We start from the raw sequence: 21,512 nt of genomic DNA, 5'->3' as shown, positions 1-21,512 counted from the left end.
TTTTTTTCCTCTTATCGTGTGCAGTAACAGAAATCAGGCCAGCCAGGGGAGGAGAAGGCAGAGAGCTATTTCAGGGAGCTGCTGTTATCTGCTCTATGTTAATCCCCTGGCTGGGTGAGGGGAAGGTTTTCCCTGAGTGCTTCACTGGGAGGGCTTATATTAAACATTGAAAAGCAAAGAGAGGAAGAAGAGGATTAGAGGGAGAGAGAGGAAGCTGGCTGCTGGTTTTACTCGGGTTATCCATCTGCTCTGCTTTTATGGCTGCAACAGCGTGAGCAATCTCACTTGGGTTTTTTTGTGTTTTGTTTTTTTCCCTCCTTCCTTTCCCCACCCCTTTCTCTCTCCCTGTCAGATATCTGTGTATCCAGGTCCTTTTGCATCACTGTTATCCAGGAGCCCTGGAAGCCCCCTCAGTCCCATTCCTTCCAGTTTCACCTCCTGCTGTAGCTGAGCTGTTGAGACAATGGAGCTCAGGACTGTGGTAGCCACCGTGGAAAGCGGGGAGCAAGACACAGTTCTCAAGGTGCTTCAGATCTACAACCAGGAGGTGAGTGAGCGTCAAACCTCTGCCTGACGTCAGCTGCTGCTGTTTACAAGCCTGGAAGCAGGCTGGCCATGTTGTGGGATTTCTGTGCCATCCGGCTGTCCCCAGTCTGTCTCCTCTGAGCGCATCTGTCTGTGCATTACTGCCATAAAAATGTTACAGATTGCTTCGTCTTTTGCTTGCAGATGGTTTATTCCTTGATGTTTTGCTAGGAAGCAGCTAAGCAGCCTCTCTTTATCTTGGTTCCTTTGTATACTGGAAGTAAAGCATGTAGAAGGGATTTTTTCTTTTATTATTATCCAGATCCCAGGTAAAACCTGGCAGGGAAATAAACATCAGTGTGAAGACTGAATAGGAGGAGCTTTTATGTTAAGGCAAGGTTTGGAGGTAATAAAACTGAGGCCTGGGGAGGAGCTGCAGGTGAAATGGTTGTTGTGATTTGCAAGTAAAAGATCATTAGTGATAGACAGGGATGGGCTGCTGGAATTTGATACAGGTGCCAGATCTGAAAGCTGACAATAAGAAGTAAATAACGAATATAGAATATCAAAAAAAGAATGGTTGGGAAGCAGAGATGGAAGTGTTTCTAGCCTTAAAGTGGCAAAAGATTATCTGTGGGGGTAAATCCCTTTTGAAATAGACTCTGGTTGTCAGGGAAATTTCCTTCAGAGGGTTTCCACCAGGATAGGGCTGGCCCTGCAGATCTCTGTGACTCATTCTGCACCATTCTTGAGTAGGTGGGAAGCCAGCAGGGAAAACCTGTGAATATTTTGCACGAGTGTGCAAGAGGGAGAGTGTGCAACTATTTCCCGCAGTCGGTTTTGAAACGGGGGAGATATTAGCTAAGAAGGAGTGGGTTCCTGTTAAAGACAGTCTGCAGGATTAACATCACCTACAGCAGGTGTAATGCGGGAGAAATTAGGAGTACAGAGTTTGATGTGTTACCAGCTTGAGGCATCAAACCACAATATTTTCTGTCAAATTCCTCCAGCTGGATCCTTTGTCAGTGTATCAAGTGTAAGAAACTTGTGAGAATGTCAGTGGTTTTGCTAGCCCATCTAGAAGAAATGGAGAAATCAAAGAGGATTATGAAACTGCAGATGAACTAAGCAACTTCCTTGCATCATTTTTTTACTGTAAAAATTGATGGTACTGTATCCTTTTTCTGGGGATATATTTTAATTCACTATTGCACACACAGTCAATTTTTGTTTGCTAAGAATAAACTACAGCTAAAGCAAAACCACAGGTATGGCAAAAATATACACGAATGAGATTACAGGAGCCTGCAAAGAGGATGCGATGGGAAAAGAACAAGTGGCATGGTTGTCTGCAGAGCACATCAGTTCCAGGGCTGAACTGCCAGTTCCTCATAACGTGGTGCAACAGCCTATGCACGGGTCAGCTCACAGCGCTGAAGCATGGGAGGGCAGCCCCTGGCACAGCACTACAGGAGTACCGCTGTCCTGCCTCCACACCTGAGGTTTCTCAAGCAGCGTGTCGGCATCGCTTTGTCCATCGTGGCTTGCTCTAGGCTAGAAAGACCAAAGCCATCCCTGGGATCTTGGTGACTGTGACACAGTTCATCTGCAAACTGTGTCTTCTACTTTTAAGCAGACAGGAATTGGCAGCATGTAAAAAGGATGCTGAATGGCAGGGGAGACTACATTTGCAGAGTGAGCGAGTCAGGGAACACCTGCGATCTCCAGAAGCGCAGTGCAGTCAGTCTCGGGCTTGGCTGAGCAGGAAATCAGGTAGAGTTAGACAACGGAACGATTTGTGAGGTGATAAATACAGTGGGAGATGAGCTCAGCTGTTCAGACCTGTAGATGGGATATCTGTGAATTGTGATCACTCAAGAGAAGAATAAGTGCAGGGTATAAGAATGATTGATTGTGGTAAGACTAATTACCATTACTGAGCAGCTCCGTATGAGTAAGCAGTATAACTCAGTAAAAGGTGACAGTGAGTGCTAAGAAAATGATGGGAGAATTATGATACAATTTTATCCATATATCTCTAGCTATAGATGTAGCTGTATCTATGCATACGTAATTAGTGTTTTATAAATTTTAAACATATTCATTCTCAAAGCTTGGACCAAATGCTCTTTTGGTGTAAATGAGGATGCATCATTCACTGGAAAGTGCTGCTTTTCATCAGGGCACCTGTGATCTCCTGTATTCTCCAGTTCATTGGAAGCAGATGTAGCCAGAAAGTCCATCGAAGAACAGCCAGAATAGTAAGAAACGCAGAAATGCTTCCCATCAACAAAGAGGAGGGCTGTTTATTAAGGAAAGGGACATGGTGGCAGTGTAGAGATCAGGTCTCTTGTGTTTAAAGAACACGACCTGAATAACCACAAGGATCTGTTTGCAAGTAACGAGGAGACAGTAGTACTTTCTTTTGGTCAGGAAAAGAAACAATAAATATCAAGGGGGAAAAATGTGTAGGCACAGCTTGGTGGTGTCACTGAGCAGAGGAATTATCAGCTATTACAGGATATATGGATTGTGATGAATGCCCACTTTACTGCTGCAGTATTTAAAAATAAGTCCATCTGTCAGATGGGCACAGCTTTGGCCTGTGGCAGTCAGCCTCCACTGTAGAGCCAGCGGAAGAGGGCAATGGGTAATATTCATCACAAATGTTTTTCAAGGATGAAAGAGAAACAGGGGCCTCCAGGGTAGCGGAGCTCTCACTCAAAGAAAGCACTTCAGACCTGCTGACATTGTCCATCTCTGTGCTTTTCAAACCAGATTCATTCCCCCTAATTGTGAAGCACATAGTTGGAGTTGCCTGAGTAGGAACAGTGTTGGAAAGAAAAGACAGGAAAAAAACGTCAGTGGCAGGAAAGTTTTCCTTTTGTCTTGTTCCTCAGGAGCTTGCGCTGATTGTTACAAACCTCACAAATATTGTAGACCTCTCTAAATGCTGTGGCTGAGAAGATGTGCTTGCTTTTGCAGTGTGTTTTTAGACCTGCTGCTTTCTAGCTCAATGGCCCTTCCCTGCCTTGGGGGGAACAGTGGATTTTTAATCTATTATTTTATTTTGACTGTTTCTGTTTTGCCCCCGCAGAAATCTCAGTGCTTCACCTTTGACGATGAGGAGCGGGAAGAGAGGAAGGTAGGCATGCTCTTTGGTTTCTTCCTCTAGTGGGATGGGTAAATCTGCTGCTCCATACTTGTGTCCAGCTGGGAAAGAAATGAGTGTTTTTTCATTAACTTGATTAGGGAATGGTGTGCTCAGAGCATCTGCCTCCAGTTTTTCCATCAGTAGTTAGTGTTTTAGGATAAAGGTCAGCATTCTTCCAGCATTAGCAAGCCCTTTGGGTTCCATGATGCGTATAGTCTCAGCCACGGGTGTATAGAAAGTGTGATCCTTTGTGTTTGTGGCATGAGTCTGCTAGGCAAAGATCATAGCAACATGCAAGCCTCTAGAGGGTAAGTGTTTTTGCTGTGAGCCAGCTGCAGGATTTGACCAAGGCTGTATATTAACAGATACTTTAACCTGGTGTAAGCTGGTACTCAATGGAAAGAAACACTCCTGCCTGTTCATTTGTATTCTTGCAGTTCTTTCATGCCAGGGCAGACCTTTGCATGGCTGCACATCGTTGATGGGCTGATCTGCCTAAAGAATAACACTTTTTTTTCCTGGATTCTTTTCCAGCTGGATCAGTTTTGTGGTCCAGTTCATTGGTTGATTGCGCTAATGCCTATTTTAGCACATCAAGTGTGGACCAAGCAGCCAGGGTGGAGAATGGGACCTCTTTTGTCTGTGCTATTGCCAGCTAATGCTAGCATGAAGATTTTCTGGGTACCACCTGATGCGTAGGACTGGATCTCACAAGATCTGAGCTCTTTGCCTTGCACTGACTTGCTGCTTGAGCTGGGACAGTCACACAGGCCGTGAATTCAGACACAGCCTTGGGGTGCTCCACTTTTGGGGCGTATATCATGAAATATGAATTGAGCATCACCATCTAGTTCCTGGTGCTCAGTTCTTCTGAAGGTTTAGCCCTGGGCACATGCTCTGAGATCTCTTTAACCTGAGTCAGTCAGAGGCTTTGGTTACTTATGACTGTATCTTTAACTCCTGTGTCTGTCTCCTCATATGGAAGGAGAAGAGGAATGACTGTACTTTCTCACTTCTCAAGGGTGTGATTGTGGGGCATACTTCATGAGCTAAAGCTTGTTCAGTTCTGCCAGCCTCACGTTAAGGACTAAAATTCATTTTTTCTTCATTCCTTCCCTCAGTCCTTTTATTATTATGAAGTGTAACTGATTAGGCTGTGTTAAGCCAATTACAGTGAATGATAGCAAATCTTGCAATCTTGGATTCCTTTGCTCTTATAATGGAAATGCATGGAAAGAGGTGCTCAGATATGATGTTAGGTTAGAGAGATCTAGGGAGATCTTACCAAGGTGTGAATGTCTATGCAGTGGATTACTAGTGTAATGTGAAGTGTTGCTACACATGGTTCAAACCAAGCTGCGCGTGGTTGTGTGAAGCATTACCTTTGCTCATGTACTCTTCAGTTGCTTGCTGTCACATACGATGCTGTTATCCACAAGGGTTAGATTTTCAGCTGTTGCGATTTGATGTTAGTGGAGCTCTGCCAGTCTGTACCTACTGAGGATCTGGGCTAGTAGGTCTCCAGACAGCACTGAGGTTTAGGGAGGTAGTACTTATTTGATTCTCCTGAGGCCTTTTCACCTCCTTTCCTAGGGCATCACATGCTCTTCTCACCTCGCTTAGGTCCTTTTCTCCTCCCTTGGCAGTTTTCTGAGTTGCCTCTCAACCTTTTTGGCCTGTTTCTGGAGCACCCAAAGCAGATGCCTCCCTCATCTTAAGGCTCTGGGTGGAAATAGAGAACTTCTGTTGAATTGGTTTTTGCTCCTCAGTGAAGCTATAAGGGACTTTTTTGACCTGCCCTCTCTTAGCTTAATGCAGCTGTCAAGTAAACTGTATTAGCCTGAACCGTCCTAACCACGGGTGAAGCTAAAATATGCAATAATAGCAGTTGCTTGTTCATACTTTCCCCTTACATCTGATACCCTTTCCCAGCTGTTCTTTGTTTCTTGCTGGGTGTCCTTGCTCGAATTGGGTCAGGATCAGATGCCAGAGCCAAACACTTCCCGAATGCTGCCAAGTGCACACCTGAACCAGAGCCGTTAGCAGGCCCATCTCTAGACGACAGTCGTGTTTTACAGGCCAGAGCAATACAGGATGGTGGGGGGGGCGCACTGTGAAGTGTCAGTACACGAGGCGTTGCTTGTTTCCAACTGCACAGAAAATGGCCCAGCTGCTGATCAAGTTCCTGGAAAGAGAGCTGCAGCCATCCTGCCAGGTCACGTGTTTGGAAAGCATCCGCATCCTGTCCCGGGACAAATACTGCCTTGACCCTTTCACCACCAAGGAAGGCCTGAAGACCCTCTCCAGGCATGCTGGCATTGATTACTCAGAGGAGCTCATCCGGGAGGTCCCAGACTTGGATGTAATCCTGGAATCCCTCAAATGTCTCTGCAACATTGTCTTCAGCAGCCCTAGGGCACAGGAGCTGACAGCTGAAGCCCGGCTGGTGGTGGGCCTGGCCAAGCGCATCAAACTGTACAATGAGAGGAGCCTTCCTCATGAAGTCAAGTTCTTTGACCTGCGTCTCCTGTTCCTGCTGCCAGCGCTCTGCTGACAGCGCTGAGAGTGGACATCCGGCAGCAGCTAGCCCAAGAGCTCAGGGGCGTTAGCCTGATGGCAGATACCCTGGAGCTGACCCTTGGTGTAAAGTGGTTGGACCCCTACGAAGTTGCCACCGAGGAGGGACTTCTCCCACCTTTGCCTCGGCAAGAGACAGAGCGAGCCATGGAGATCCTGAAAGTTCTCTTCAATATCACCTTTGATTCCAGCAAGAGGGAGGTGGACGAGGTAAGCTCCTTGGGTGTCCCACCCCACTGCATTCACATGTCTCCAGGCTGTGGTTTGGCTACTGTTTCTCTCCTCTGCTTGCATTTCCTCGTATTACTGGCCCTCATGCAGCCCCCAGGTACATGTAAGGGTAGCAAGAGGCTTGTGTGTCCAGACCTTCCTCCCTAGAGCACTGCCTCTATCCAGTGCATCATTAACCCTTAAGATTTTTAGAGCATTAAAATTTAAAAGTTAGGCATTTTTCCTTCTCAATAATATGATTTGTTGCACAAGTGGGAGAGCAGAGCCCCCAGATAACTTGCTTCTGAGTGTGGCCTTGTACTCTTTCATCTTCTGGACAAGGTCAAAGGACGGTGTGATGGAGAACACCTCTGGCTAATCCATGGGCTTGTTTTGGGGCTTCTTCCAGCCCTTTACTCAACGTTGTAGAGTGAGGGAAAAGGTACCGGGCAGCAGGAAGACTGTGTGTTGACCTCAAAAGCAGAATCGGGAGGCTACTTCCACTTAAACACCCTGCTGCCAGTTATCAGGCTGCTGGAGAGAGGGATGGGGCTCTAGGCTGCAGGGACAGCAGGCTCTGGGTTGTGGAGGATCCTCGTTCCTGATCAAGGTTTTCATTTTCTGTTTTGGGGCCAGGAAGATGCTGCTTTGTACCGGCACTTGGGTGCCCTCCTGCGCCACTGCCTCATGATCTCTGCTGATGGAGAAGACCGGACAGAGGAGTTCCACAGGTCTTTGTTAGATAACTAGGTCATGATCTTCACGAGATACTGCCTGATCTTGGCATTAACATCCTCTGCTTGTTTGGTGATTGCTAAGGTCACTGCTGACAAGCAGGCATCTTTGGTTTGGCCCGCAGGTTCCTCATGCTGCTGGAGCTGAGAAATAGCCCTGCCCTTCCCACCGTCAAATGATGTGCGCTAATGCCACAGCCTCCAGGTCTACAGGAGGAAATATTTTCTCCAGGCCTGCCTGACCCCAAGGGCCGTATTCAATATCCTGCGTCAGGCCTCCTCAACAGTGCCACCCACTTCAGTGGGCAACTTGCCAGAGCAGATATTTGGTATTTTAATTAAAGAGTCCATGGGCTGGCCTTAATTAACTGTCTCTTGAGCCAGGCTGAGAAATTGCCTGTGTCACACTGCTGAGCATTATTGGTCCAGGGGGGTCAGCTTTGAGCAGCGTAGTCAGAGGAATCCTAAGCAATGCATTGCATTGAACATCAGGGTGAGAATGAGTGATGCAGCAGGAGACCCTAGAGACAGACCTTTGACCACCCAGATTGGTCCTACTTGGCCTCTGTGTCAAGACCCATGGTTTCTCAGTTGTCACTGAAGTCTCTTCGGACTTCCAGCAAATAGTTCAACTACCCAAAAAGCAGTGTAATTTATTGCCTTTTAGTGGTGTGAGGAGCTTGGGATGTAGCCCAAAGACAGCTTGGATCTCAGGGTCCTCACACTCCTGGAAGTTAGTAATGAACCTTCATTTCTGGATAGCTGAAGAACTTCTGTGAACAAAGATCCGTGACTATGTGTTCACTTCTCTTCTCTTTAATATGTTCAGTCATACGGTTAACCTTTTGGGCAATCTGCCCCTGAAATGTCTGGACGTCCTTCTGACCCCGAAAGTCCGGCCAGGCTCGCTTGAGTACATGGGTGTCAACATGGATGCCGTCAGCATCCTGCTGGATTTTCTAGAGCGACGCCTTGACAGGGTAAGTTGGGAGGCTGCTGTGTGAGTTCGTCACTGCTCATTTTCACAAGTTCACTGCAGGGCACCTCTCCTTCAGCCTGTATTCATCCTTGAAAAGCCCAGTGCCAACACCACAGGAGCACTAGGAAGGCACAGTTAGTTCGGAGATATCCCTTCATAGTTTTTAGCAGAGGCAAAACTGTTATGGTTGGTAGGACTAAAACAACATCTGTCAACTGGGAAGGTGACTGCGTCATTGCTTTAGGGACTGCAGGTAGTGAGATTGGTTGAACAGTAGATGATTAGCTGGGCGATTGAAATATCGGTGCTCTGTTTCACTCAGTAGTGATCTGGTGGGTAGCTTCTGAAAGCCTGAATTTGCATTATTTTCAAGCTCGCAGTCGTTTTCAGTTTCTGGAGTTTTTCCAAAGGGCCTCTGAATTTTACCGCAGCACTTCTCTACTCTGGGTGCCCTGCACAAATATTTCTAGCACTGCCGTACCACAAAGCAGGGCTTGGAAAACCATCCCACTTGAGGAGTGATGAAGCACTGAAATTCCTGTAGCAGAGGCTGGAAAGCGTTGGTGTCCCTCTGTTTCCCTGATGTTCTGTACTCATGTTCTCCACCACAAGCCAGACAAGTTGAGCTCAGTGTGACTAACTAGCTCAGTGTTGTTTGTTTTGTGGACGCTTCTGCAGGGACACAAGCTGAAGGAGAGTTTGACCCCTGTGCTGAACCTGCTGACTGAGAGCGCCCGAGTCCACCGCCAGACGAGGAAGTTCCTGAAGGCAAAGGTATGCTGTAGTTCAGCCAAAAGTTGAATGATGCTGTGCTGAGGAGAGAGGAGAATAGCAAACTGCCTGATTATTGCCATCCTCCAAACAGACCTGCTCTCTCTCTCTCTCTACTAGGTTGTGATATATGGGTGGTTGAAGCCTTTGGTACCCATAGTGTTTTTTCCACATCTTCCACACTCTGTGGATTTGTTAGTTTTAGCTGATTTGTAAAATGCACGTACGTTTTCCCCTGTCTGACCTGCCATTGCTGTTCCAGCTCCACTGATCGCCCCTCACTGTGGCCTTGTAGGTGTTGCCGCCGCTCCGGGATGTGAGGAATCGGCCGGAGGTGGGGAACTCGCTGCGGAACAAGCTGGTGCGTTTGATGACCCACATCGACACCGACGTGAAGCACTGCGCGGCAGAGTTCCTCTTCGTGCTCTGCAAGGAGAGCGGTGAGTTGCAGGGTCTTGTTGTGGGCTTTGGTGACAGGGAGTCCTGGAGCCTGGCCTCTGCGCAAGCCAGAGAGCGTGGGATGGGTGACCCTTTGCAGCCAACAGGAACTTCTGTCTTCCCTTGGGCCAGATACTCTCCGCTTTTCCCTACTCAGTGTATGCAAGTGCTCTGTGGGAAGGAGTTGCTGTCTCATGGCAGCGGTGAGTGAAAATCTCTGCTGGAGGACACCCCAACACCCTGCAGACAACCTGGCCTTCATTCAGACCCCCGCCCCTGGGTGGGGTTGTCCCTGCCATTCCTGGTGCGTAGTGTGGGAGCCTTGCTCCCTGTCACAGGGTTCAAAGAAGCGTTGGCATTTCTGGGTCTCCGAGGCCTTGTGCTGATCTTGCTGTTGGGGCACACAGGAGCAGACGGGGCTGGAGAGGCAGGCGGGGAAGCACAGAGTGGTCTCTTTCCACTTCTCCTGGCAGTGTCGCGGTTTGTGAAGTACACGGGCTACGGGAATGCAGCTGGGCTCCTCGCAGCACGAGGCCTCATGGCTGGTGGTCGGGAAGAGGGAGAGTACTCAGAAGACGAAGACACAGACACTGAGGAGTACAAAGAGGCAAAGCCCAAGTAAAGAAGTCTGCTCCCCCTCGATAGAACCCCTCTTCCTACACCTTCTTCCCACTCCTGCTCTGTCCCTTTCGTCATCTGCCTCCCTGCCATTTCCCTTGTCCTCTTTCACATGCGCATTTCCTTCTGCATTACTTAACAGTTTCACCCTTAGCTTTGATGTCCTGTTCCACCCTCTCTACCTGTTCCTTGGGTGAAATGCCTCTGTGGCTCTTGGTGTGGGTGGTCACTGGTGCATATATTGGGTCCCTGCAGCTGGGCACAGGCTCTAGAGCAAAGTGGGTTCCTTCAGCCAGAGCCCATTCTGCACCAGACCTGTTCAAGATGTGCACGTGGCAGTATATCTCTCTCTAATCCATATCTTGCACCTTTTTTTTTGGTGTCCGCACACCTCAGTACAGTGGCAGGCTTTTACTGTGCGCTGGGATAAGGGATAAGGGTGGTCCCTTCTTGCAGCAGATTTGGAAGTGCCAATTACTCCTCTCCCCTCCAGAGCTGCTGGAGGGAGCTGGTTTTTTCTTTTTTTCCTTTTTTTTTTCTTTGCCTGCTAGTGGGTGGTGGTAACTCAAGGATGAGGGGTGTGCAGGGAGAGCTCTAGGACTGTGCTCAGCTGTGGGTCCCATACTTTCTAGCATCCTGTTCAATGCGGTCTACAGGCTGGGTTTGGGGTTTTTTTTCTGTGTTAGCTTTTTGCCTCCCGACTTAAGGAGAGGAAAGAAGTGTCATCTGCCCTTGTGCACCTGGTTTAAAACTGCACTGTAGAATTGGCAGGATGGGGATGTTGCTCACACCAGAGAAATGATAGGGATTTTTAAGGGGATGACTGCATAGGACCTACAGAAAGTGGTCAGAAGCACCATGTTGCACTGCGATAGCACTTGGGGCTAATGAGACGAGCAGCAATGACAATCAGCCTTGCCATTGTGTTCCTGTGCTCAGTAGAGGCAAAGAAAGTTTTTAAACAGCCCTTTTGTCACACCTCTGCTTTACCTCCTTCCTTTGTCCCGGCCTCACTATTCTTCTTGCAGCATTAACCCTGTGACGGGACGCGTTGAGGAGAAACTACCCAACCCCATGGAAGGGATGACTGAAGAGCAGAAGGAATACGAAGCCATGAAGTTAGTCAACATGTTTGACAAATTGTCCAGGTACTAGAAAATTGTGTATGTTTGTGTCTGCATTAGCACCTGCGTGTCTGTGATTTACATTTATCACAGACCTTTCTTTGAATGTATTCCCCAGGCCACCACTAACTGAAGGGATGTAAGAGAGAGTGGGCGACATACGTGGGGAAATATTTCCTTAGGCTGCACTCCGTTATGTGCAGGGGAAGGCGCTGCAAGCCCCACACACCTCTTTGGTGTGATTGGCATATTGTGAAATTCCTCTACATGCCTGCACTGTCTTTCCAAGCACCTGCTGCCTCACCAGGTTCGGCCAGGTGCTCAGTAAGAACAGCAGCTGCTGTCCTGGCAAGGCTGCTCAGTAGGAAGCAGTGTTTTGGGGACAGATGGCAGCCAGTGCCACCAAGTCCCTTTCCCTGCAGGAGTGCTTTCTCCAGTCATCTTTCATCCATCATTAATAGGTGCCACAGAGAAGAACCCAGAGTCTGCCAACTGAGTTCAGGCCACCCCCAAGGGTGGGAGGGAAAAGGGCAGCACATTTACTGCATATATTTCCATTGTTAGTGTTAGAGGGAGAGGAATGCTGACACCAGTGCTAGTTTTCCTCTGGCAATCCTGTACCACACAGAACAGGACCCTAAAACTGAGCCTATTCCAGGGAACCTGAGAATGGCAACACTAGTGGATTGTGCTTCCAGCCATCGCCTCAGCATGCTGGAGGTTTTATAGCTAGAACTGTCCCCCTCTTCTAAAAAGGGACTCTTGGTGGTGGCGTGGGGTTGTTCTGGGCTGCCTCGGGGCAGTTTCCACAAGCCCCATGTTTCTGCTGTAGTACTTGTCTATTCCTCCAGCATCTGCTGCAAATTTGTGTTGCCTTCCCCCCTCTCCTCATTGGTTGCAGAGAGCAAGTCATCCAGCCCATGGGCATCACGCCGAGCGGCAACCTGGCCCCCATGGAGAATGCCATCCGCGATATGGCTGATGAGAGGTCGTCGTCCGACTCAGACCTGGGGCTGGACTGATCCAGACCTCTCGCCCCAGCCTCGGAGAGCTGGGCAGCCTCCACCCGCTCTCCCTCCAGAACTGGTGCTGCACCCAGAGGCTAGTACTGGGCCAGGACTCTGCCTGTGGGATCTGGATCCAGCCTGGACCCCTCAGTCCACAACAAGGAACACCTCCTGCCTCCTTTCCAGCTCCATAGCCACCTCTCCTTCCAGAGGGTCTTCGTGGCCTGGCTCCACCTTGGTCTCTCCTGTCAGCAGCCTTGAGGATTTCAGACTCCAAATTGCTTCCAGGACTTTCCAGTAGGATTTTTTTTTTTTTTAAATATGTGATGTTTGGGAAGAAGGGCGGGGGGGAGGATCTTTCTGTCACTGTCAGGGTTCAGTAATCTGCAGAGCATCTTGTATATGTGCCGACACGTGTGTGGCCGCTCATCAGCGCACGCGTCACTGTGCGTGGCTACGTGTGGCCCTATGTGGGGGGAGCTGCTCCCCGGGAATGCAGGTGGGAAGGTGGGACTGCAGGAGAGGGGTGTGAGCGGTTATTCACGGCAGTTCTTGGGGAGCGGCGTCTGTGGGGTGTCTTGGCATAGTGCATCCATTTCTTTAGCAGGTGGCTGAATGTGTGTGTGCTATGTATGGCTGTGAGCGTGACGGTGTCTGTGCAGAAACAGGAGTGTGTGGACTCAGGAGTGTGTACGTGAGTGCAGAGGGGAGCAGTGGTGTGTGCACTGTGGGGAGGCGAGTAAAGCCTTCGTGTGAAGCTTCCAGCATTCCCATCGGCCACAGGAGAGAAACGTGCAGGTGACTGCCAGGAACACTCTGATATTCAGTCGCTGGCACTGTGCAATGTTCCTGTTACCACGGAGTTTAGTTTTTGGCATTAGCCTTTCCCCATGTCACGCTTTCCAAATGAAAGGCCGAAATCTGTGCTTTGTCTGCTGCCTTTTCGTCTGCCTTGGCTTTCCCGCAGGTCCACTGCTGTTTGCACCCAGGGGCTGGTGTTGGTCCTGTCCTTCGCTGTGGCTTAGATTTGTCTTTTTTTTTTTGTGTTGTTTTTTTTTTCTTTTTAAAGAAAACTGTTTTAAAGAAAATCTTCCACTTTGTCTCATGTACCAGAGTTCCAAAACTTATTAGCACAAGTAGGAATGCAAAAGTGATGCTAGAATAAAGAAAACCTGACAAATGGGCGCATGGCAGTGATTCATCGAATGTGATAGCTCTGAGCAAGTATAGAAGTATCTTTGTTTTTTTCTGACTGGCACATGGTTCTACTCTGATCGCCCTGAACTTCACAGTTTTATTTGGGAGGTAAAACTGTGGCATTAGACTGGGGCTAAGCCAGAACCTTTCCCTGCACCACGACCACCAAGTATAACCAAATGGAGCATCGCAAAGTTAAAGTAAGCACTGAAGCCTGAGGATTGCAAAACAATCTTAGCTCGACCCCTCGGGCCTCACAACATGCAGTTGTTTACAGAACTGTTCATCTCCTTTACAAATAGCCCGTAATGGTTGAAAATTGTGCACACCAGCTCTGCCTTCTGTCTGTGCAATAGGGATTTGCTGCTCAGCCTTTGCAGGACACGAGCCAGCCTCGATGGTGGTTTGGCTGCGTGGGTCTGCTGCGGTTTCTGGCTCCCCGCGAGGCAGCGAGCGCAGCGCGGCTGGGGCTCTGGTGCGGAGGCAGGACAGGCTGGCCAGGCTCCGCAGTGCGGCACCGTATCGGACATCCAGGAGATCTGGGTCCAAGGAGGCTGCAGACTTGCAGTGGGGTGAGTGGAGGGTTTGCAAGTGTTTCTGCCTGTGTATTTTTAGGAGTTGGTGCTTGTTCAGAAAACAAGTCGGTCTCTATGACATGAAAAGCTGAAGGTATGCTCCATTTAGTTTAGTTCTTCAGTGATTAAGAATTTTTTCAGTAGTCCTGATTAAAGTTCCAGGCTCTCCCAGGGGTATACAATACTTATGTAAAACTGACCCACTAAGATTCATGGATAGGCTTCTGTCATGAGAATAGCTTCAGTGTATTACAGCTGGAGTTTTTAGGCCAGCTGCATCTCTCTTTTTTTTTTTTTTAAAGTAACTAGCAAAAAAACCCACCGCAGACCTCCTGTGTGAAAATGCAGACCTCTGATCTCTTTCCAGCTGTTAAAGCTCTCTAAAGCTTTCCATGCAAAAGGGGAAGTGGGGGGTGTATTTTTGATGCAATACTTCTGATATTGTTGTATTCTAATTTTCTATTGAAACCCTGACCTGCAACTGACAGGCCCTGCTTTGAAAAGCCCTGGTGCAGGGGCTGAACTTGGCACAGGGTGCTTCTGGACTAAGGGTTTATAAACAGGGTGCGGTTTAAAAACAACACACTGCCACCGTTTTCAGTGTGAAGCACTGTGCCGCGAGGCTTCTGGCGCTCTGCAAAGTGAGAGAACAATCCATTGCTTTTCCTGAGTCTGCGCAATGAAATACATCTGCTGGGCTGGTCCTGGCTGTGAGGAGGAACATGCAGGTACATTTGAATTGTGCATTTGGATAAACAAGTCTGCTCTCCTGAATGGGAACTTGTTCAAACCTTCCTTCAAGGAAGCAGCTGGGACACCAAGCACTGAACACTCTGTCCCTGTAGCATTAGCAGTAGATGTGCCAGGCTTCTGCGGGGTCCCTAGAGCTAGTCTGATTTATAGCAGATGAGTATAGGTCCAAACACTTCTAATTATATAAACAGATAGCTGTAAGACAGTGTTTTGAGGCTCTAGCTTTGCCCTGGAAGAGCTTTTAGGCATAGAGGTCAGTAACAGTGTTCCAGTGTTGTGTTAGTAAGACACAGCTGTGTGCTCAAATGCTATTATTCCCTTCACTTGGGTTTTCTGCAGTTTAGTGTTAACTGTAATGAACTGGTGGCACAAAATGCTTTGCATTTTGTTGTGCTTGTTTAGAGCTGGTACTGCTTGGGATTGCCTCTAGAACAGTTGCTGTGATAAACAGATGGGTCAGCCAGGGCCACCTGGGTGTGACTTCAATCCCCACAGCCAAATTTGGGTGCTGGGGTGATGGAATTCATGCCCTGTTGCAGGGAAGAGGCTCTGCTACACCTGTGACATGCACAGTACGTCTGCTAGGGCACATTTGGGAAAGAACAGGACATCACTGCGGTGCTCTGACTGATACTGCCTCTCCCTGGGACGGCGTTTACAGGGAGGAAAGGCACTTGTGTAAGGTTAAAAAGAAGAAGGAAAAAAACAAATTAAAAAAAGTAGGTGAAGAGTTGGCGGGGGGGGACAGAATGTGTTCAAACACGAGGGAAGATGTGAAATTTACAGGAAAAAACCCTCAGGTGACATCGGCAAAAGAATTGGAACTCTTTTTATTATTAAATAATTAACACTACACCAATTCAAAGCTCTTCCAGCAGCGTGGTGTTCCTGAAGAGAAATGGGGGGCAGCCCCCCATGACAGCATTCGTCCCCTGATTAGCAGAGATTTCATCTGAAGAATAAACACTAGAAGTCTGCAGCAGCTGAAAGATCATGACTAAGAGAAGAGTGTCTGAGGAGGAGCTGTGAAAGGAGTTGGTAGATGCTCAGTCCGGTGAGGAGCTGGAAAACTCACTCCAGACTGAAGTGATTCTGTCTTGTCTTAAGGCCTGACTTTCATGGCATTTTCAACGCCTGATCCTTGAAAACCAGGCCCTCGGAGGGTCTCTCAGGTTGGACGGCTCAGAAGGAGGGAGACCCAAACAGCAAGCTGCATATGCACAGCTCGTCTGACGTGCTGCACGAGCCCACGAGCTCCCGGCCACTTACTGGTGAAGCTCTCGTGGCTGGACGTTGTCAGATGGTGTGCTGATGGGGTGACAGCCAGAGCCATGGAAGAGGAAAGTCTCTCTTAGTGGGTGCCGAAATGAGGTAAGACAAGGAGGGAACAGTGCTCAGTGGCTACATCAACTGTTCTGAAGTCTTGGGTAGGAAAGCCTTCACGTGCAGGACCAGTTTGCAGCTTGGCATTTGGGCTTCGCTCCCTTCAGCCTCCCTTCCTTCGCAGGTGAAGGCTGCTCTGCTTTGCTTCCCGGCTGGCTGGATTGAGCCACGAGCATCCCCTCCTCCCCAGCGTGACAGTCCTGTGTGGATTTGCTGCTGCAGAGCCGGACGGCCTCTTCCATGGCTCCCTGCCATGAACTCTCTCTCTGCCCATGCTGGGCATGACAACATCTCCTTTTCAAGGTGAACATTGCTCTCCAGCAGCAGGGAGCCAGCTGTCCTATTTGTCTTTTGCATCCAGCTAAAAATAGAAAGACCACACAGTGTTTGCTAGTGTGTTTCAAACCTTCCAGCCCCTGTTAGCTCAGCCAGCAATACTTCCTAGCACCAAAATTCCGGAGCAAGGAGGAGTTTGTTTTTCACACTTTACCACATTTGCATCAGCTTTATCCGTCAGTGATTTAAAGCAGCACAAGCATTAAACCAAGGGCTGGTTGATCTCATACAAGTGCAAAATGGCTTGTAGTGAACAATCAAAGGACTAATAGTTCCTATTCATTCCTACCCCGTATCCTGATGAAAGTAAGAACAACCTGGATGTTAAAATTGGAATCTTGAAGCCAGATTTTTCTCTTGGGTCAGAAGAAGTCATGTATGGACAGTGTACCTGTTAAAAATGTAACTGGCTTCTTACTACGGTGAGTTGGCAGAGCCCCACTGCAGACATTGGAGCTGTGCCCTTTTACACAAGTGGAAGAGTTGGCTTAACCCCCAAGTTACAACTTCTGCTTAAATTAAAAAAATGTTTAAAAAGCGTTTGATGCCAAATGTGGAAAAATCTTCCCAGCAGGTCTAAAATAATGCAACAATTAACATTAGCACTAAACTCAAAGTAATTAAGAACTTGGTCTCCTACAATTTCTCACTTCTGAGGATCTCGAAAGATTACAGATATAAGAAGAATGGCACAGGGAAATAAATGATCAGCGGGGGAAAAGAGTCAAGTCTTTAGTTGGCAATTCAACGCTGCCAGATGGAGCAAGTACCCTCGCTCCTGTCTGCTGCTTGCTGCTCGTCGCATGTCTGGCCACTGCAGCACCTTGTTCAGTCTCGGACATAGTGCAGCTAGAGCCTCCCTTTCCTTACTACTATTACTTACTTCTCACAATGACCAGAAAAACCACTAGAAATGAAACCAAAGCAATTAAGCGAATGTACAGAAAGAGGAAAGCTCCACTAAGGTGATGCTTGGCTCCTTGGTTTAGTTCAGCAGTTATTCATGTTCATGTGCCATTAACAGCATCCCAGGCTCAGGCTCTCAGCCAGGGAAAAAGCAGCGTAAAAACCAACGCCTGAACAGCAGCCTCAGCACCCGAGAGTGTGCCCCACTGCGTGTCTGCACGCTCAGTGGAGTTTTCCAGTCTCCTCACACGCATCTGAGGGAAGCGTTGCCTGAGAAAGAGAATGCCTATGTTTTGTGTTGTTTAAGTGCAAAGGTGAGTCCTTTGCTGAATTACAAGATTATACTGGATTAACCTGATACAGGTGACAGAGGGGATTTCCTGGTTGGTCACTGCCACCTCCAGGAAACTGTACCTTCATCTGTAGGGCTTTTTCAGTGTGTTTGGGAACAAATAAAAAAAATAGATGAAATCAACCAAAAGTTTTTCAGTGCTTGAACAAGCCCTAAAGTACTCCCATTCAACCCAAAGCCGGGCCTTTTCCATATTCTTCCTATTTAATCTGAGATTGGCAGATCTGCATCCTCTCCTTGTGTACCACTGAAACATTCAGAAACACAGCACACTTTCTGCTCTGTGGCACCTTCACTGTGAGATAGTACTGAGGTTTGCTTTTTTTTGGTTTTTTTTAGCGTTTCTGCACTTTTCTGTGGTCCTTTTCTCTGAATGCAGACTGCAAGCATGGCAATGTCTGTGGTGCAAGTCTAACCCCACCAAGCACAAACCTGTCCCCCCCGCCCCGGAATAACTCCAGCACGAAGAGGCTGAGGGAGGGAGGCAGGGCTCTGAGCCCCTTCCCACCTTTTCTTTTTCCTTCTGAATTAGTGTTTGCATCTCTTCGTTCCAGTCCAGCAGCTCCACCAGCTTCTTGACCCCACTGACCACGTCACCCAGCTGGGCTATGTCATTGTAGCGTTGCTGCCAGGCGAAGGGTCCTACGAGATCTCGGTTGATCAGGACTCGGGGAACCGAGCTGCGAACAGCTCCTGCCAGGCTGGCAAAGGGCTCCACCTAAAGGAAGGCAACCCGAAGGAGCAGAGAGAGATGGTCACCCTGCTGAGGGGCACTGTGGGCACGAATTTGCTGCACACTAAGCTTGTAACTGTTGTGTTTAACAGTTCTCCCACCGTGGGCTAAGCTGCCCCAGCTTTGAACAGGTTATGGATGTCACCAGTTATCCGGTGGCCTTTCCTCAGGTAGCCGCAAAACTCATTCTTGCTCTCCAGGTGCCTGCCTTTACCAGGAGCACACAAGGTTTTCAGAGGGTCTCTCAAGAGTGCATGCACCCTATTTCTTACCCTGCCACCTCAAATTTTACCTCGATTACCCAGTTTCTCGCCTTTTCCTCTAAACCCTCTCTCTCCTCCAGAGTCCCCTCGGGCCTCGTTTTCTGCGTGCCTTTTTCTCCCTGTAAGCAGGGGTTTCCCTTAGTCCCAGACCTCCAGGGATGTTCCGATGACCAAAAGCAGGTCTGCCATGGGGAAGTCTGTCACATGCAGGAAGAAGCGCTGCGGGAGCTCCTCGCCAAAGAACACGATGTCAGGCTTGATGACTCCAGTGCAGACGGGACAGTGAGGGACCTTGTCTGCCATGACGTCCCCCTGAAGCAAGAGTACCCGACACCACTCATTACGGGGCAGCGCATACCTGCACGGCAGGGTCAGAACCACAACACCTCCTTGCAGCAACCTCCAGCCCCAAGTCTGGTCCCCTCCAATAAAACCTCTTGGCCCTGAGGGCAAAATAACAGGCCTGCAACAGGTTCTCCTCCTTGCGTTAATTTATGTGTCGATGTCCAGCTGCAACCACTTACCCTGAAGTCCTCTCCTGGGAACTTCCTTCGACAGACCGTACAAGTGGCAGTGGCAAAGGTGCCGTGGGCTTCCACCAGTCTATCGGGAGGGATCCCAGCAACTGGAATACACCGTGTGGGAGAGGACCAGCTCAGTGTGAGGTGACTGAACTGGAAACTCAACATTCACTAGGCATTTCCCCAGTCCTGCCTCCTATTCCGCTTCTCACCTTCATCTCTTCCCAGTGCTTTGCTGCTGAGAGATGGGAAAGAGGAAACTCACCTCTCTCCAGCCCGTCAATATTCTGGGTGTAGAGGCGCAGGAGAAGCCCTTTGTCGTGCAGGAGTCGCAGGAAATAGTGGGCGTAGTTGGGTCTGTAGTTGCCAGGGTAGAGCTCCTTGGCCAAAGTGAAAAAGGGCTTAGGGTTGGCAAAGAAATACATCAGTTCGAAGATGGCTTCTGGGTAAGGGATGTTGTACTGCTCAAGGTTACTGTAGAGGCCACTCCCTGGGGACCTGCAAAGAGAGGAGAGCAGGGCGGGTAGTCAGAGTGCAGGAAGAGATGCCACCCCGCACAGAGCCAGACCAAGACACGATGGAGTAGACAGCCAGGTCTCTGGGTTCTCTCTGGCTGCTTTATGCTCTCCATTGTGTGTAAAGAGAGCAGCTGAAACTACCTCTGCATGGAAGGAGAACCTGCCTCACATCCCTGCTCTAGTCCACCCCACCTCCTCCCGGCTTCAGAGGTGTGCCCGCAGTCGGAGGAGGGGAGGGGGTATGCTGTGAGTACCATGCTGTCTTCTAGCTGGAGGGTGTCCAGCCCGCGCCACAGCCACATTGGCTCTTCTCTGGTGGCCAAGGTGGTGCAGTGAGTGCAGTCACAGAATCAAGCAACAGGCATGACTTAACCATCCTGAAGACCTGGGCCAAGGAATGGCCTGAAGTCCGACTGGTGATGCCAGCCTGCCTGCGGCTGGAGAAGGAGGATCAGCAGGCACGGAAACTCCTGTGCCTAGTCTAGCCTGGCACAGGTAAACAAAATGGAGGGGTGAGAGGAGTAGCAGGCACTAGCATTATCTAAGCTGAAGATCTTGGCCTTCCCAGCACTGACAAGGGACAAACAAAACAATGGAGGCATTACCTAAAATCCGGGATGCCGCTGGGGGTGCTAATCCCAGCGCCGGCCATCACCACCACTCGGCGACACTCCTTGTTCCGAATTAGCTCTGCCACATCCTGCAGAGTGAGCTTCTGCTTCCCACCATCATCTCCCCATCTGCCCATTCCTAAAATGGCTCTGGCAGCAGCAGACAAAGAGAAGGGCCTGGTCCCTTGGATCCTGCTCAGAATAGAGAGAAAGCACAGCAGGTAGCATACTGACAGCGACTTCAGCTGAAAACTGCTTGGGGAGAAAATCACCCCCAAAATTTTGCAGAAAGCTCTTCAATTGGCAGGACTATGTGCTAGTACTTAACAAGGAGAAAGCTTAAGCATTAGGCTAATCCATACCTAGAAGTAGATACCTTCCATTGCACTTTTTAAGCAGATCTAAAAATACCAAATCACTGGTACCCCATGAGAGGGTTTTTTTTTGGACAGGTGTGGACATAGGGCTGTGGGAACAGTAGCACTGGGACTCACAAGTCTCATAGTTGATTTACACTGCTCTTGGGCTAAGAAAGACTCTTTTGTATGTCCCGAGTTTCAGTAAGTTTCTAACAGGGTGATGTGGCCACCCTGGGACAACGCTGCCCAGGTTAGCACAGACATTTTAAGTTCTCTGTTTCCCCCAAGGGCTCTGCTTTGAGAGAGCTCCACGTGTAAATGGTAAATGCCTAAAGGAATCACAGGTCAGCATTATGTACAGATGGGGCAGAGAACGGTCATTATCATCTCAAGGAACAGCCTGTCCCCAGGCAATTGGTGCTTGCTGGTGCAGGACATTATGAGCAGTCCAGAGAAGGCGTGGGAATGTGAAGAGCCAAGAGAGAGCTGCTGGACCGTGGCAATCTGCAAATAGCAGTTAGTGAGCTGTAAGCGTCTACTGTGGCCTCAGTGTGGTCGACACTGTCTTTACAAGGACGTGGCTCTGCCTTGTCAGACCGGGTTCCCAGGGAGCTAAATTCACAATCTGGCGACCACTAATGTTTCTCTGGTAAACCTCGTAAACTTCTCTACGCTCCGAGCTCCCAGGCCAGCTCTGGCTTGCAGAGATGGCGACCCGTCTGCCTACTTAGACAGAAGTGGTCCTCCATCCCATGCTTTCGTCGTAACAGTACCGGTTCCTTCCCTTCGGCACCCCGGTGCAGAGGCCTGGTGGGCATCAGGCACCGGCACCGGCTGTGAGGCGACAGACAGCCCTACCTCCGTGCTC

General features: G+C 49.1%; 2 protein-coding genes across 2 annotated transcripts; one reads left to right on the top strand and one right to left on the bottom strand.

Moving 5' to 3' along the window:
• Positions 1 to 222: 222 nt before the first annotated feature.
• Positions 223 to 12,473, top strand: RIC8A (RIC8 guanine nucleotide exchange factor A). The gene is given in 11 exon segments (XM_009575474.1): positions 223 to 547; positions 3,623 to 3,670; positions 5,838 to 6,224; positions 6,227 to 6,466; positions 7,103 to 7,197; positions 8,030 to 8,180; positions 8,858 to 8,953; positions 9,246 to 9,390; positions 9,862 to 10,006; positions 11,035 to 11,154; positions 12,032 to 12,473. Coding segments are annotated over 11 exon segments (1,632 nt in total). The 5' UTR covers positions 223 to 463; the 3' UTR covers positions 12,153 to 12,473.
• Positions 12,474 to 15,930: 3,457 nt separating this feature from the next.
• SIRT3 (sirtuin 3) lies at positions 15,931 to 20,475 on the bottom strand. The gene is made up of 6 exons (XM_009575473.1): positions 20,280 to 20,475; positions 19,422 to 19,654; positions 19,160 to 19,260; positions 18,786 to 18,947; positions 18,148 to 18,357; positions 15,931 to 16,406 (listed from the first exon to the last, which is right to left on the bottom strand). The coding sequence occupies exons 1-6, from the start codon at positions 20,420 to 20,422 to the stop codon at positions 16,386 to 16,388; spliced, it is 870 nt and encodes a 289-aa protein (XP_009573768.1). The 5' UTR covers positions 20,423 to 20,475; the 3' UTR covers positions 15,931 to 16,385.
• Between the last annotated feature and the right edge of the window lie 1,037 nt (positions 20,476 to 21,512).

This window comes from Fulmarus glacialis, unplaced genomic scaffold (assembly GCF_000690835.1).
Source record: "Fulmarus glacialis isolate BGI_N327 unplaced genomic scaffold, ASM69083v1 scaffold47293, whole genome shotgun sequence".
Lineage (NCBI taxonomy): Eukaryota > Metazoa > Chordata > Aves > Procellariiformes > Procellariidae > Fulmarus > Fulmarus glacialis.
This window is presented reverse-complemented; position numbering and strand designations above follow the sequence as displayed.

What these genes read in the sequence shown, in the direction of transcription:
- SIRT3 (XM_009575473.1), bottom strand. Translation starts at nt 20,422, where the DNA reads ATGGGCAGATGGGGAGATGATGGTGGGAAGCAGAAGCTCACTCTGCAG. An exon ending in AGCGGCATCCCGGATTTTAG is followed by an intron (nt 19,655 to 20,279) that starts GTAATGCCTCCA and finishes CTCTCTTTGCAG; the next exon opens with GTCCCCAGGGAGTGGCCTCT. An exon ending in TATTGACGGGCTGGAGAGAG is followed by an intron (nt 19,261 to 19,421) that starts GTGAGTTTCCTC and finishes GGTGTATTCCAG; the next exon opens with TTGCTGGGATCCCTCCCGAT.